Here is a 12795-nt window from a genome sequence, read left to right on the forward strand (position 1 = left end):
TGACAAATGGGGTTGTCAATCCCATGAGAGGTTTCTCCTCACTTCTGTAACACTTGAAACTGCTCTAAAATGAAAACAGCTGCTGAAATCCGCTGAGAAAGTTCTTGAAATGTAACAGATACTCAATACCCAGTTAAAAAAGGAAGCTCCCAGCCCTACTGATCTATTTCCTAGCACAGATTCAAACAAAGTAAAAGAGAATTTCTTGCTCCATGCTATAGGAGATTCAGATTTTTGCCTTTTACTGTAATTTTTTCAGCCTGTTAGAAGCACAGGTGTCTAGTAAATAAAAAAGCCAACCCTGAAAAACTTCTAAAAAATTTTTTAAAGAGCCTCATGATCAAATTTAGGACTTGAAGCATATTCCATAGGAGCTCACTGAATAGTAGCTACTCACCTAGTGAATGTTTTCCGACTGGATCCTAAAAATCTATAGAAATAATTCTCATAAACAGTAAGATAGAATGCAAGTCATAATAGTTGTTTTAAAATTTATTTTTAGTACCTTTATGCGAACTTCATGTGCTTTCGGTGGGGCAACTTCTACTTCCTCAATAGAAAATGGTTTATTGGGTTCCCACATTACTGCTGCTTTGCATTTAATAACCTGCAAACAGAGCAAAGAAAAAGGGAATGGCACTTGCTTTTGCAAGTCACCACACAGACAGATTCTTACATTTCTGCATGTGAAACTCCTGCTCATATTTGGTGGGAGAGAGGGAAAACTACAGGAAAAAAAAACCAAACCCAAGCCGCAACAAAAAAGCCAATACCAAAGCACATTGTAAGCCCATTTTTTTCCCCATCAAGATCATATCTGACTTTGTTTATATTTCTGTCATATGAAGTTTTCAGCAAGATGTATAAAAGTCTCCTAGGATAACCAGATACCTTATCCATCCTCATTGCTCCTTCTCTGTTTCTAACTTCCTTGGAGGATTATTTTTGCTGTGTTGGATTACTGATATACCTTTGTCTCTTCTTGGAGATGCCACACTAAATGATGCCATGTATCAGGTTGTGATAAAGTCTGTATTGCCTAGAACTGCCTGTGTCAAGAACTGACAAAATTGCTAAAAATGGAATTCAGAGCTTAATACAGGTTTATAAATGTTTTATTACAGCCCAAGTTCAGCCATGAGGTGATGGCTGAGAGGACACCTATGTAAAATGACATAGCACTGTGCAGAGGTAATCCTGAAGAAGCAACAGTCCCTTTAGTGCAAGATTATCTGTGCTAAGGTACCTTGCTTCTCAAAAGGGATATTTAACTCAGGTGGGGTTACTCCCAATACCCAAGACAGCTTTTTTTGTCTGTTAGGCTAAAGATTGTCCGTTAGCTCCACAGGCTTTGTCCAGCTGCTGACGGGCCTCTAGACTCCCCTGATCACCTGCCACTGACAGAAAAACACACTCAGAAGAGAGAGGAGCGTTGTCCACTCCTCATCCCAGGCTCTCAGACAGAAGGTAGCACCAGTTTCCACCGTGCAAGCTCAGTCCTAGTGTATTCAAAGGTAGTGGGGCCTCTCTGTCCCCGTATTCATTCCTGTTCTTCCTTGGTGGTCTCTGCCTACCCCAGAGCTTTAAACAACTCCAGGCCCTGCAATATGATTTCACATGTCACCCTTATGGGTGACACTCTATTAAGTAAGTCCTCAGTCACTCTATTAAGTCCTACTGACTGCAAGCATTCAGGTGGCATTGAGAGGGAAATTGAGGCCAATCGAGCCTACGATGCAAGAAGTTTAGCACATGCATAAGTATCCTGCATGACTGGGACCCTGGGACCGTGACAACTTAACACCAGTGTGCTGCAAAGTTCTCGGGGGAAAAAAAATAAAGCAACTTTTTAGTATCAAAGCTTTTGAAGTAGAAGTAGAAATAATGTCTTAATTATCAACAAATTGTCAACTTGTAACAAAGAAAATAATTACTAGGTGTCCTGGTTTCAGCTGGGATAGAGTTAACTGTCTTCCTAGTAGCTGGTACGGTGCTATGTTTTGAGTTCAGTATGAGAAGAATGTTGATAACACTGATGTTTTCAGTTGTTGCTCAGTAGTGTTTAGACTAATGTCAAGGATTTTTCAGCTTCTCATGCCCAGCCAGCGAGAAAGCTGGAAGGGCACAAGAAGTTGGCACAGGACAGCCAGGGCACCTGACCCAAACTGGCCAACGGGGTATTCCATACCATGGGACGTCCCATCTAGTATAGGAACTGGGAAGTGGGGGTGGGGAATCGCCACTGGGGGACTAGCGGGGTGCCGGTCAGTGGGTGGTGAGCAATTGCACTGCGCATCATTTGTACATTCCAATCCTTTTATTATTGCTGTTGTCATTTTATTAGTGTTATCATTATCATTATTAGTTTCTTCTTTTCTGTTCTATTAAACTGTTCTTATCTCAACCCGTGGGTTTTGCTTCTTTTTCCCGATTTTCTCCCCCATCCCACTGGGTGGGGGGGAGTGAGTGAGCGGCTGCGTGGTGCTTAGTTGCTGGCTGGGGTTAAACCACGACACTAGGAAACACTAAACATATGAAATAAAATAGCGCACTTTCAGCAGCCAGACCCAAAGTGGGAATGAGCATGACACTTTGAAAAAGACAGACTCAAGAGTCATTTGCACTAAATTTAATGTTCCATGTGTCAAATGCAAGTGTGATTGATTAGTAAAAAGTTCACAAGTGAGGCCAAAGATCACATTTTAAAGGGCCACATTTTCTTAGAAACTTACTTAAAAAAAAGGGCTTATGTATTTATACTGTATCCCACATAGCACAATAATGATTTCACAGCTTGCATGTGCAAAGCACACGTAGTGTTTATAAGAACAAAGGTAGCCAAGAACTGTGGATTGCTGAGAACAAATAAATCTCTCCTACAATTAGACACTGGTTAACTATGTATTGTTCTGATGGTTGAGTCCCTGCGACCTTTCACCGACTGTAACAGGATCCCACAGATGCACCAACAGCACACTATCTAAGGCAAACACTAGCTGGAGCCATAGAGGGGTTTTCTGCTCATGTGTTCTACCAGCCTTACAAGTTACTGCAGCAGAGGGAGGGTAGGTGTAGAAACACACCCTTTTACAGAGCATAAGGATTATGCTGCTTGGTCATGTAAACCACACGGTCACATGTTACTCCAAGATAAATACAGTGAAAAGAAGGCAGTTTAGTTACATCACAACACTTCACTTACTATGCTCAGTCCAAGGCTGAGGACTGAACTTGGTGAATTTACCTACAAGTGAACTACAATTAATTTTGTGCTTGCGGTATCTCAGAGTTAAAGAAAGCATTATTTTTTTTTTTTCTCTTGTTTTGTTTGGTTTTAGAATAGTGAAGACAGCCGGCAGTAACAGCAAACAATCCTGGTACTTTCTTAAAGCACAGTCCAGCAAGGTGCATACCTTCAGTCAGTTTCCATTTCTGGGTTCCTGTCCATCAACCTCTCTTGCATGTCTCTGGGTGTATGTTAGCATCTCTCAGGTAGTGCAAGAAGCAACATATACTGTCTGTCTTCAGCAGTGGTATTAACCTACATCTCTCTTTTCACTTACTTTCTAGCAAAGATGTAAATACTCATTTCAGTCCCAGCTCAGTACTGCATTGCATGCGATACTTACTTTTGGTCTTCATTAACTTAAGCTCCAGACTTGTTATAAGCATACTCAAATTTAATGACTGTCCTAACATCAGCACAATTACACCCTGAAATTTAACATAATATTAACTATGTCTTTTTTTTTAGAAAAAAAACTGATATGAATTATAAAGAAGCCAAAAATAGTATAAACCACTGTGGGATCTCAGAATGGAAACCCATAGAACTGCTAAATACATTGATCTGAACACTTACTACATTGTATTATATTTTAAACTGTCCAATCAGAGATTAAAAATAGTTTGCAAACCCTGGGGGGAGGTTATTCTTATTCTGGTGCTGTTACCTTATATTGCCTTGATGTTTAAAAAAATAAATAAATTATTGCCCTGAAGAGCGTAACAACCATTTCCTAGCAGAGTACAGTGGCTTTCAAGTAAAGGCAGCTCTCCTGTACCAGCTTCCTCCCAAACTCTCACCTGTGCTACACCACCGGGACTTACGGTGTCCCTGCAAAGAAACTGCATTTAAAAATGCATTACTCAGCTGCAGCAAAGAAACTTTTCTAATATAAACTTTTGCTTACTTTGCCTGCCGTACTCATGTTGACCGGTGTGTCTCTTTCGAATCTTGCCACCACTGATTTCTTGGGACAAGAAGTCAGACAGCTGCAAAGCAGTCAGGCTGCTGATACAAGTCCTGTCCAATACACTGGAAACCAGTCTTGTGAAGTGCTCCTGCAAGTGCACTGCTTTGACCTTTTAGCCGAGCCTCCCAGCTCAGAGTCCCACCCCCTAATCAGCCAAAGCACTAGAACGAAAATAAACCACCCATGTGCTGAAACATCACTCTTTACCGTGCTTCTGTCTTCCCAACTCCTTTGTCATAGCCTTCCCCACCCTTTTCACATCCCACCTATGGTTGCCCTTAACATCACGGGAAGAAAGCGGAAGCCCTGGCTGGAAGCTGTCCCCTCTTTCCCCCTGCCTGGGAGGCTGCCCTCCAAACCCACTGCTCTCAGTGGCACTTTAGGTGCAAAGAGAAAAGGGGAGAGTGGCTCTTGAATTTACAGCAGTAGGGACATACTGAGAACATGAAAGCTTTGCTGAATTACTTCGGTGCTACTCGTAAGAGCCCAGCTGAGATATTAAAACATGCTATTGTGCAAGCTGCTTAAGAAACATACACTGTCTGGCTGCGGCTGTACCTGCTCCTGATTCCTTAGATTTACAGTCTGGCTACTCATTAATCTGTTGGAACGGCTGTCAGTGAACAGTGACCGAGGACAACAGGCCAATTGTGCTGATGGGAAAACAAAAATCAGTAAGTCATCAAGAAGTGCTGCAAGAGGATGCGTGTTTCTTACCACATGCAACACCCAGCTCAATTTGCAAGTTATTGCCTGACCCGTTGGTTCCATCGACACCCGCAAGCGCAGGCGCCATCACTGCTCATGCACCCACGCACTTACCCTCTCCCAGCACAATGTCCTGGTGCAAGGGATTGGGCGGAGCTCAGCACTGCATGCCTTTGCTGTTGGATTTCAAGCTTCACCTATTTTCAAATTATGCCCAGCATTCTGAAATCAAGATTTTTCCTTCAGAAACATGCAAAGAAAGAGATAAAATACTGCATATAACCTGACTAGTAATTACTAAGTATGGCACTCTCTCAGGTTTACCTGTATGACTGTAATTAATTTAAGAAGTGGTACAGGAAGAGGAAGCAGGGAGAAACGCAGTAGATATACGTAACCTCAGGCAGGTACTTCAGGGACAGGGTGGCGTTCTAGTGGCCTCAGAGACACAACTCCAGCCTGCGAGGGACATGAGCTAGAAGACTAGAACTATTTGGCCCAAGCTAGAAGAACAGAGGTCAAGAGGCCCTGCTAAACAATTTCAAGGACCCGCAGAGCAAAAGGAGAGTCTGGCCCAAGGCTTCCTATGGAAAAAGGCTAACAGAGTCCACAGATGGTGACCTGTCTCCCATCTGCGGAATGGCACACCTCAGGTTATTCATCCATACAATTTGCTCTGCTCTTTTTTGAAACTAAGCTCCTCTCCTCATCCCCCCAAGACTTTTCATAGTATCATAGAATCATTTAGGTTGGAAAAGACCTTTAAGATCATCGAGTCCAATCCGTTAACCTAGCACTGCCAAGTCCACCACTAAACGATGTCCCTAAGCACCACATCTACACGTCTTTTAAATACCTCCAGGGATGGTGACTCAACTGCTTCCCTGGACAGCCGGTTCCAATGCTTGACAACCCTTTCGGTCAAGAATTCTTTCCTAATATCCAATCTAAACCTCCACTGGCGCAACTTGAGGCCACTTCCTCTCATCCTATCGCTTGTCACTTGGGAGAAGAGACTGACACCCACCTCGCTACAACCTCCTTTCAGGTAGTTGTAGAGAGCGATAAGGTCTCCCCTCAGCCTCCTTTTCTCCAGGCTAAACAGCCCCTGTTCCCTCAGCCACCTCTCATAAGACTTGTGCTCCAGGCCCTTCACCAGCTTCATTGCTCTTCTTTGGACATGCTCCAGCACCTCAATGTCTTTCGTCTAGTCAGGGGCCCAAAACTGAACACAGCACTCGAGGTGCGGCCTCACCAGTGCCGAGTACAGGGGGACAATCACCTCCCTGCTCCTGCTGGCCACGCTATTTCTGACACAGGCCAGGATGCCGTTGGCCGCCTTGGCCACCTGGGCACACTGCTGGCTCATATTCAGCCGGCTGTCGACCAACACCCCCAGGTCCTTTTCCACCAGGTCGCTTTCTTCCTCAAGCCTGTAGCGCTGCATGGGGTTGTTGTGACCCAAGTGCAGGACCCAGCACCGAGGCTTGTTGAACCTCATACAATTGGTCTCGGCCCATCGATCCAGCCTGTCCAGATCCCTCTGTAGAGACTTCCTACCCTCAAGCAGATCAACCCTCCCACCCAGCTTGGTGTCATCTGCAAACTTACTGAGGGTGCACTTGATCCCCTCACCCAGGTCACTGATAACGACATTAAACAGAACTGGCCCCAATACTAAGCCTTTGGGAACACCACTTGTGACTGGCCACCAACTGGATTTAACTCCATTCACCACAACTATTCGGGCCTGGCCATCCAGCCAGTTTTTCACCCAGCAAAGGGTATGCCCATCCAAGCCATGAGCAGCCAGTTTCTCCAGGAGAATGCTGTTGGAAATGGTGTCAAAGGCTTTACTAAAGTCCAGGTAGACAACATCCACAGCCTCTCCCTCATCCACTAAGCTGGTCACCTTGTCATAGAAGGAGCTCAGGTTAGTCAAGCAGGACCTGCGTTTCATAAACCCATGCTGACTGGGCCTGATACCTGGTTGTCCTGTATGTGCTGTGTGATGGCACTCAAGATGATCTGCTCCATAACCTTCCCCGGCACCAAGGTCAGACTGACAGGCCTGTAGTTCCCTGGATCCTCCTTCTGGCCCTTCTTGTAGACGGGCATCACGTTTGCTAACCTTCAGTCAACTGGGACCTTCCCAGTTAGCCAGGACTGCTGATAAATGATTGAAAATGGCTTGGTGAGCACTTTCACCAGCTCCCTCGGTACCCTTGGGTAGATCCCATCCAGCCCCATAGACTTGAGTGTGTCTGTGTGGTGTAGCAGGTCACTAACCATTTCCCCTGGGATTATGGGGGCTTCATTCTGCTCCCCGACTCTGTCTTCCAGCTCAGGGGGCTGGGTACCCCAAAACCACGGTTTCACTATTAAAGACTGAGGCAAAGGTGGCATTACATATCTCATCCTTTTCTGCATCCTCTGTCGCTATGTTTTCCCCCACATCCAATAAAGGATGGAGATTCTCCTTAGCCCTCCTTTTGTTGCTAATGTATTTATAGAAACATTTTTTATTGTCTTTTAAGGCAGTAGTCAGATTAAGTTCTAGTTGGGCTTTGGCCGTTCTAATTTTCTCCCTGCTTAACCTCATGAAATCCCTGTAGTCCTCCTGAGTTACCTGCCCCTTCTTCCAAAGGTCAGAAACTCTCTTTTTTTCCTGAGTTCCAGCCAAAGCTCTCTGTTCAGCCAGGCTGGCCTTCTACCCCACCGTCTCATCTTTTGGCACGTGGGGATGGCCTGCTCCTGCGCCTTTAAGATTTCCTTCCTGAAGAATGTCTAGTCTTCCTGGACTCCTCTGCCCTTCAGGACTGCCTCCCAAGGGACTTGGGCAACCTAAACAGGCCAAAGTCTGCCCTCTGCAAGTCCAAGGTAGCAGTTTCTGCTGACCCCCCTCCTTACTTCTCTGACAATCGAAAACTATCATTTTGTGATCGCTATGCTCAAGACGACCTCCAACCATCATACCACCCAGTGTAATACAGTGTATTACAGTGTAATAACATATTTTTGCTTTATACAGCAGTGGTCATAATTAATGTCTCATGCTGCTTCTTGAGAGTACAGAGCTACAGATACCACAGAAATTTCGCCTGCTAAGGTCATCTCAAAGTTCATAAACTAATTTCATAAATGTATTGATTTATGATAATGCTGCAGATAAGCTATGACTGCTTGCAGTACAGCAGATACTACATGTTGTGCTTGCAAATCTTCCGAACTATGTAGTCTTTGTGGCACAGGTAAGGTAGAGGAACCTCGCATAAGCCCTGTGTTGACCAAGCTTACACACGGACACTATGACTCCAACTGCGTGGATTTTATCTAGATGGAAGTAACAAATGATTTCTCCCGCATACTGCTTACGGTAATGAGGTGACAAAATATATTGTTTGGTTACAGAAAATTGGCCAGTTTAACTTGTATTCCCCCTCAAGAAGTTGCTTGAACATGGGCTTGCTACCACCTTGCCCTGAGCCCCTCTTCCCACTAGCCAGCCAGCAGAGACCTCACACTGCATCCCTGACACATCAGTTGGGAAAGACCACACATACGGATGGCCAACCCCAAAAAGCAAAAAAGACTCATTCCTCTCCCAGCTAGAGGAAAATCTGCTCCCCGGCTCCCTGCACACCCCATATACCCATACATCTCTGACCTGAGAGTGGAGTGACAGCTAAAGATCTCAGAGCAGAAGGCTGGGCACCTCTGGGAAAGTGTAAGCAATACCACTATCACAGAGGATGGTTTGTCAGGTCAAGTTGAAAATTTGTGAGGTGTGGTGCAATTAAAAGATTGGTAGTATAACACAAAATGTCAACACAAAAATAATGTATACAAACCCCCCCTCTAAATTCTTCCAGTAAGGCCTTCAAGGTCATTCTGTGTACTCTGCATTGAAATACATCCAAAACAACATGACTTGCCTTCCTGTAATGTGCTGACAGTTCTACAAAGCCTCAGGAGGTAAGACCTAGTGACTTGCCCTTCCTAGAAAAACTTGTATCAGAATGACATATTTCTAGTCCAGTCTATTTCTTGACAGTTATCTTTCTCCTTTACCCCCTTATTCGAAAGTTCCCATCCCTTTTCCTTATCGGTCTCTTCTCTGATCCCTTTATGTTTCCTTTCCCCTCAAAACTCTCCTCATTTCTTTAGCTATATGCACATCAAGTCCATGAAATGTTTTTTTCAGGGAATGGAGCCGAGGCCATCTGGAAACCACCTCCTTTGGCCAGAGTGGGTACCTCCAACGGGGAACACTGGGCAGTGGATCCTGTCTGCAGCCTGTGCGGGGGTAGGTGGCACAGTCTTTAGGACGAAGGTGGCAAGAAAAAGGACTGCACATGGTGCCAGTGAAACACGAGCCCACTTGCGTAACTACGTTGCAGAAGCTGCTTTATTTGAATTGCTCTGCCAGATTGCTCAAGATGCCGAGCGTGGGGCCCAGGCTTAAGGTGTACAGCGGCCCTTGCACGCAGGGGAACTACAGTGCCGCCCCCTTAGGACTTGGTCACACAGGCCCTCAGGCTCAATGCTTTGCTCCGACACTTGCCAGAAAATACTTAACTGATCCCTAGAAGCCATCCTCCCCCCTTTTAGGGCAGTTCACTATGAAGAGAATTTTTTCTCTATGCTTATTTACGTATTGTATTCCTTCTTACGCAACTAAAATATGATACATAATTCCTTTATTGGTTTTTTATCTCACTTTGCCCAACTGAACATGTGGCACTAATGTTCTCTCTCCAGTGATTTATTAACCTCAGCAGCTCCCAGTGAAATGTAGTGACAGAGGCAGAAGAGAAAGAACATGCTGGAGTTGTTAATGGCTGGTGAGCTTGCACACAGAAGTTAGGAGCAGCAAACAAAGGCCCATTCATGCAACTCCAGGTCATCTTCACTTGGGGACTGTAACTCAGGCAAAGGACATGAAACATTGATCATGCTCAGCAGACTGTAGCCATAGCTACAGTTTCTGACTACAGGCGCTTGTAGTGGAAGGTGGTTCTTCTTTACTTCACAGGCAGTACAGCCTGCTTCCCACTCCTCACTCCTACCAGAGCTGAGCAGCCTTGCATCGCTTGCTTTCCTGAATCAATGCATGAACTTGACTCCAGGTAAAGAGAGCTAGTGGTTTCTGAAACAGCCTTTTTTAACATAAACAAAATTAGTTCTTCCGCACGGAACCTAACCCAATTTAACAGAAGAATATTATAATCAGAGCTCAAGTGACCTAACTCTTTACAGAAAAAAAGCTTTTAAGTGCAGTTATGCATCACAGTTTTAGAAGCAACGATACATTCTGCCCTACAAATAATAAAATGCATATTAGCTTTAGCTAATACTTAAGCATTTTTAAAAATTGGTTTCTTTTTCCTGCATCTACACTGTTAATATTTATTTTTAAGCTTACCAAGGTACGTGTATGTTTTGTTTTAGACAGTGATTTAGCTGTTAAAAGATAAACAAGCAAATATAGCTTTAGCCTTCTGGAGGGTCTTTAAGTTGAAAATTCAGCATTTCTTCCTACTGTGTGATAGCAATTTCCAAGTTACTCCTTTACAAGTCACTTCTCACTCTTCAGAACTTGATAACCACAAAAGATTCAGCTCTGGGCTCCACAGGTTAGTGGTAGATGATAGAAAAAAATGCAATATTTCTGAAGTCCCACCATACACAGTACAGAAGCTGTGACTGCTCAGCCCCTTTGTATTTTTCCACCTGCACATTTCAGGATGTTGTGCTGGTTTTGGCTGGGATAGAGTTAATGTTCTTCATCATAGCTAGTATGGGGCTATGTTTTGGATTTGTGCTGGAAACAGTGTTGATAACACAGGGATGTTTTCGTTACTGCTGAGCAGGGCTTACACAGAGCCAAGGCCTTTTCTGCCTCTCACCCCACCCCACCAGCGAGGAGGCTGGGGGGGCATAAGAAGTTGGGAGGGGACACAGCTGGGACAGCTGACCCCAACTGATCAAAGCTGATATTCCAGACCATATGACATTGTGCTCAGCAGATAAAGCTGGGGGAAGAAGAAGGAAGGGGGGGATGTTCGGAGCGATGGCGTTTGTCTTCCCAAATAACCGTTCCGCGTGATGAAGTCCTGCTTTCCTGGAGATGGCTGAACACCTGCCTGCCGATGGGAAGTGGTGGATGAATTCCTTGTTTTGCTTTGCTTGCGTGCGCGGCTTTTGCTTTACCTATTAAACTGTCTTTATCTCAGCCCATGAGTTTCCTCACTTCTACTCTTCTAATTTTCTCACCCATCCCACTGTGGGGGCGAGTGAGCGAGTGGCTATGTGGGGCTTAGCTGCTGGCTGGGGTTAAACCACGACAGATGTCCAAAGGATAAGGTACATGAAACACTGCAGGTGCTCATTAGTATGAAGTGCAGAGATAAAATGGAGCAGCAGGTAAGATCCAGAGCTAGCATGCAGGGCAGGTCAAATTAAACCTGTTCAAACAGCTTAGGCACCATATCTGAAGGTTATACAAATGTGCATGACAAGGCAATGGAGCTGAATTAAGCAAGCACGGGATGATGACATCCAGTTTTGTGAGGAGATAAACAAAGACCTGCAGAAATAAACACCAATACCTTCCCAGAACACACAGAAAATAAGTAAATTGCTCAGGGCACAATGCCTCATTCATTTTAGTAAGCTGAAGAACAAAAGCCAAAGGTGGAAGCTGCAAATTAGCTAAACACCAGTTATGAAAGTTTGTGGGTTTAGAGCAAGTATTGAAAGAATTTGAAGAGGAAAATAATATCTAAGGAGAGTACTGAATCAAGTATGAACACCCCCTTTTTAAATAATGCCTTTTATCTTCCTTTTAGGTCTCTGAAAAACCACAGCCAAGTGAAAAACAAGAATAACAAAGCACATCTTACACTACTTGAAGTAAAAAAGGAACAAAAGGGAATGAGTATGAATCAACAGTTTTATTATATACTGACTTTAGGAGTGTCAGTAGCAGACGCTGTTGTTCCAGCTAACAGAGCTACCTTCTTGGAAGAGAGACAATTAAGCTATACATTTCAAAGATGGGCCAAATTTTAGTCAGCCTTAGATTTGGAAGTCATACTGAAGTTCATCTCTACCTTTCAGAGTAACTTATCACAAGAAGAATGTGTGCTTACTCAAAGCTTATTTTAAAATCCCCCTGCACAGTAAATGGATACTTTCCAAGAATATGAACCAACACCAATAACAGCACGGTGAACCTATGATCTTCAGTGTGATTACCTAATGAGCTGCATGCTGGATCTATGACATATCCTGAGCAGTAAAAAGTTTTGTTTAAATCAAAGAAATGCTGGAACTCTTCAAACTTCTCTGACCTTATCCTCAAGCTCTAAGGATTTTAGGAATGCCACCTTCAAGATCTATTTTACAAATAGGTAAATGCATTGTTAATTCACACAAGCCACCTAAATCTGCCCAGTGCACAGCAGAATCTTCCTCTAGAAGTTCTGTGACGGTGCTCGCACTGAGGTACCACCTTACTGATTCAAAACAGATTAACCTCCAAATGTGTTGTTACAGCCATCTACATCACTGCAAAGTGTGCATCAGCAGCATGACAGTACCCATAAAACAATACATGTTTACATCGTCATCCATCTATTGATTTTCAGCTAACTATGCATTTAAATAGTTGATACCTGATCTTTCTTGAAGCTTCCAACAGGAAGGTTCAGGTTATTAAGCAGTTTCAGAAAAGGGACAGATGTCAGTAGGTAACAATATTTCAAAGGCAAGCCCAATAGTCCTAGGCTGCACTTCAGGCTATTTTCTTTTTGAGTTCCTTGGCTCT

At 44.1% G+C, this 12795-nt stretch overlaps 1 protein-coding gene across 13 annotated transcripts in view; it reads right to left on the reverse strand.

Moving 5' to 3' along the window:
• Window positions 1–12795, reverse strand: part of LOC115340754 (alcohol dehydrogenase 1) — a 59023-nt gene that overhangs the window by 8218 nt on the left and 38010 nt on the right. For 11 of the 13 annotated variants that reach the window (XR_005932723.1, XM_030012749.2, XM_041124531.1 and 8 more), the window contains one exon: window positions 506–607. Coding sequence is in view for 12 of the 13 variants with exons in the window: in XM_030012749.2 (XP_029868609.1) it covers window positions 506–607 (102 nt within the window). In the remaining variant the exon portion in view is untranslated. Of the gene's footprint in view, window positions 1–505; window positions 608–4193; window positions 4379–4973; window positions 5043–12795 lie in introns of those variants that run through there. The other 2 variants (XM_041124532.1, XM_030012775.2) reach the window with 2 other exon arrangements.

Source organism: Aquila chrysaetos, chromosome 1 (genome assembly GCF_900496995.4).
Source record: "Aquila chrysaetos chrysaetos chromosome 1, bAquChr1.4, whole genome shotgun sequence".
Classification (NCBI taxonomy): Eukaryota; Metazoa; Chordata; class Aves; order Accipitriformes; family Accipitridae; genus Aquila; species Aquila chrysaetos.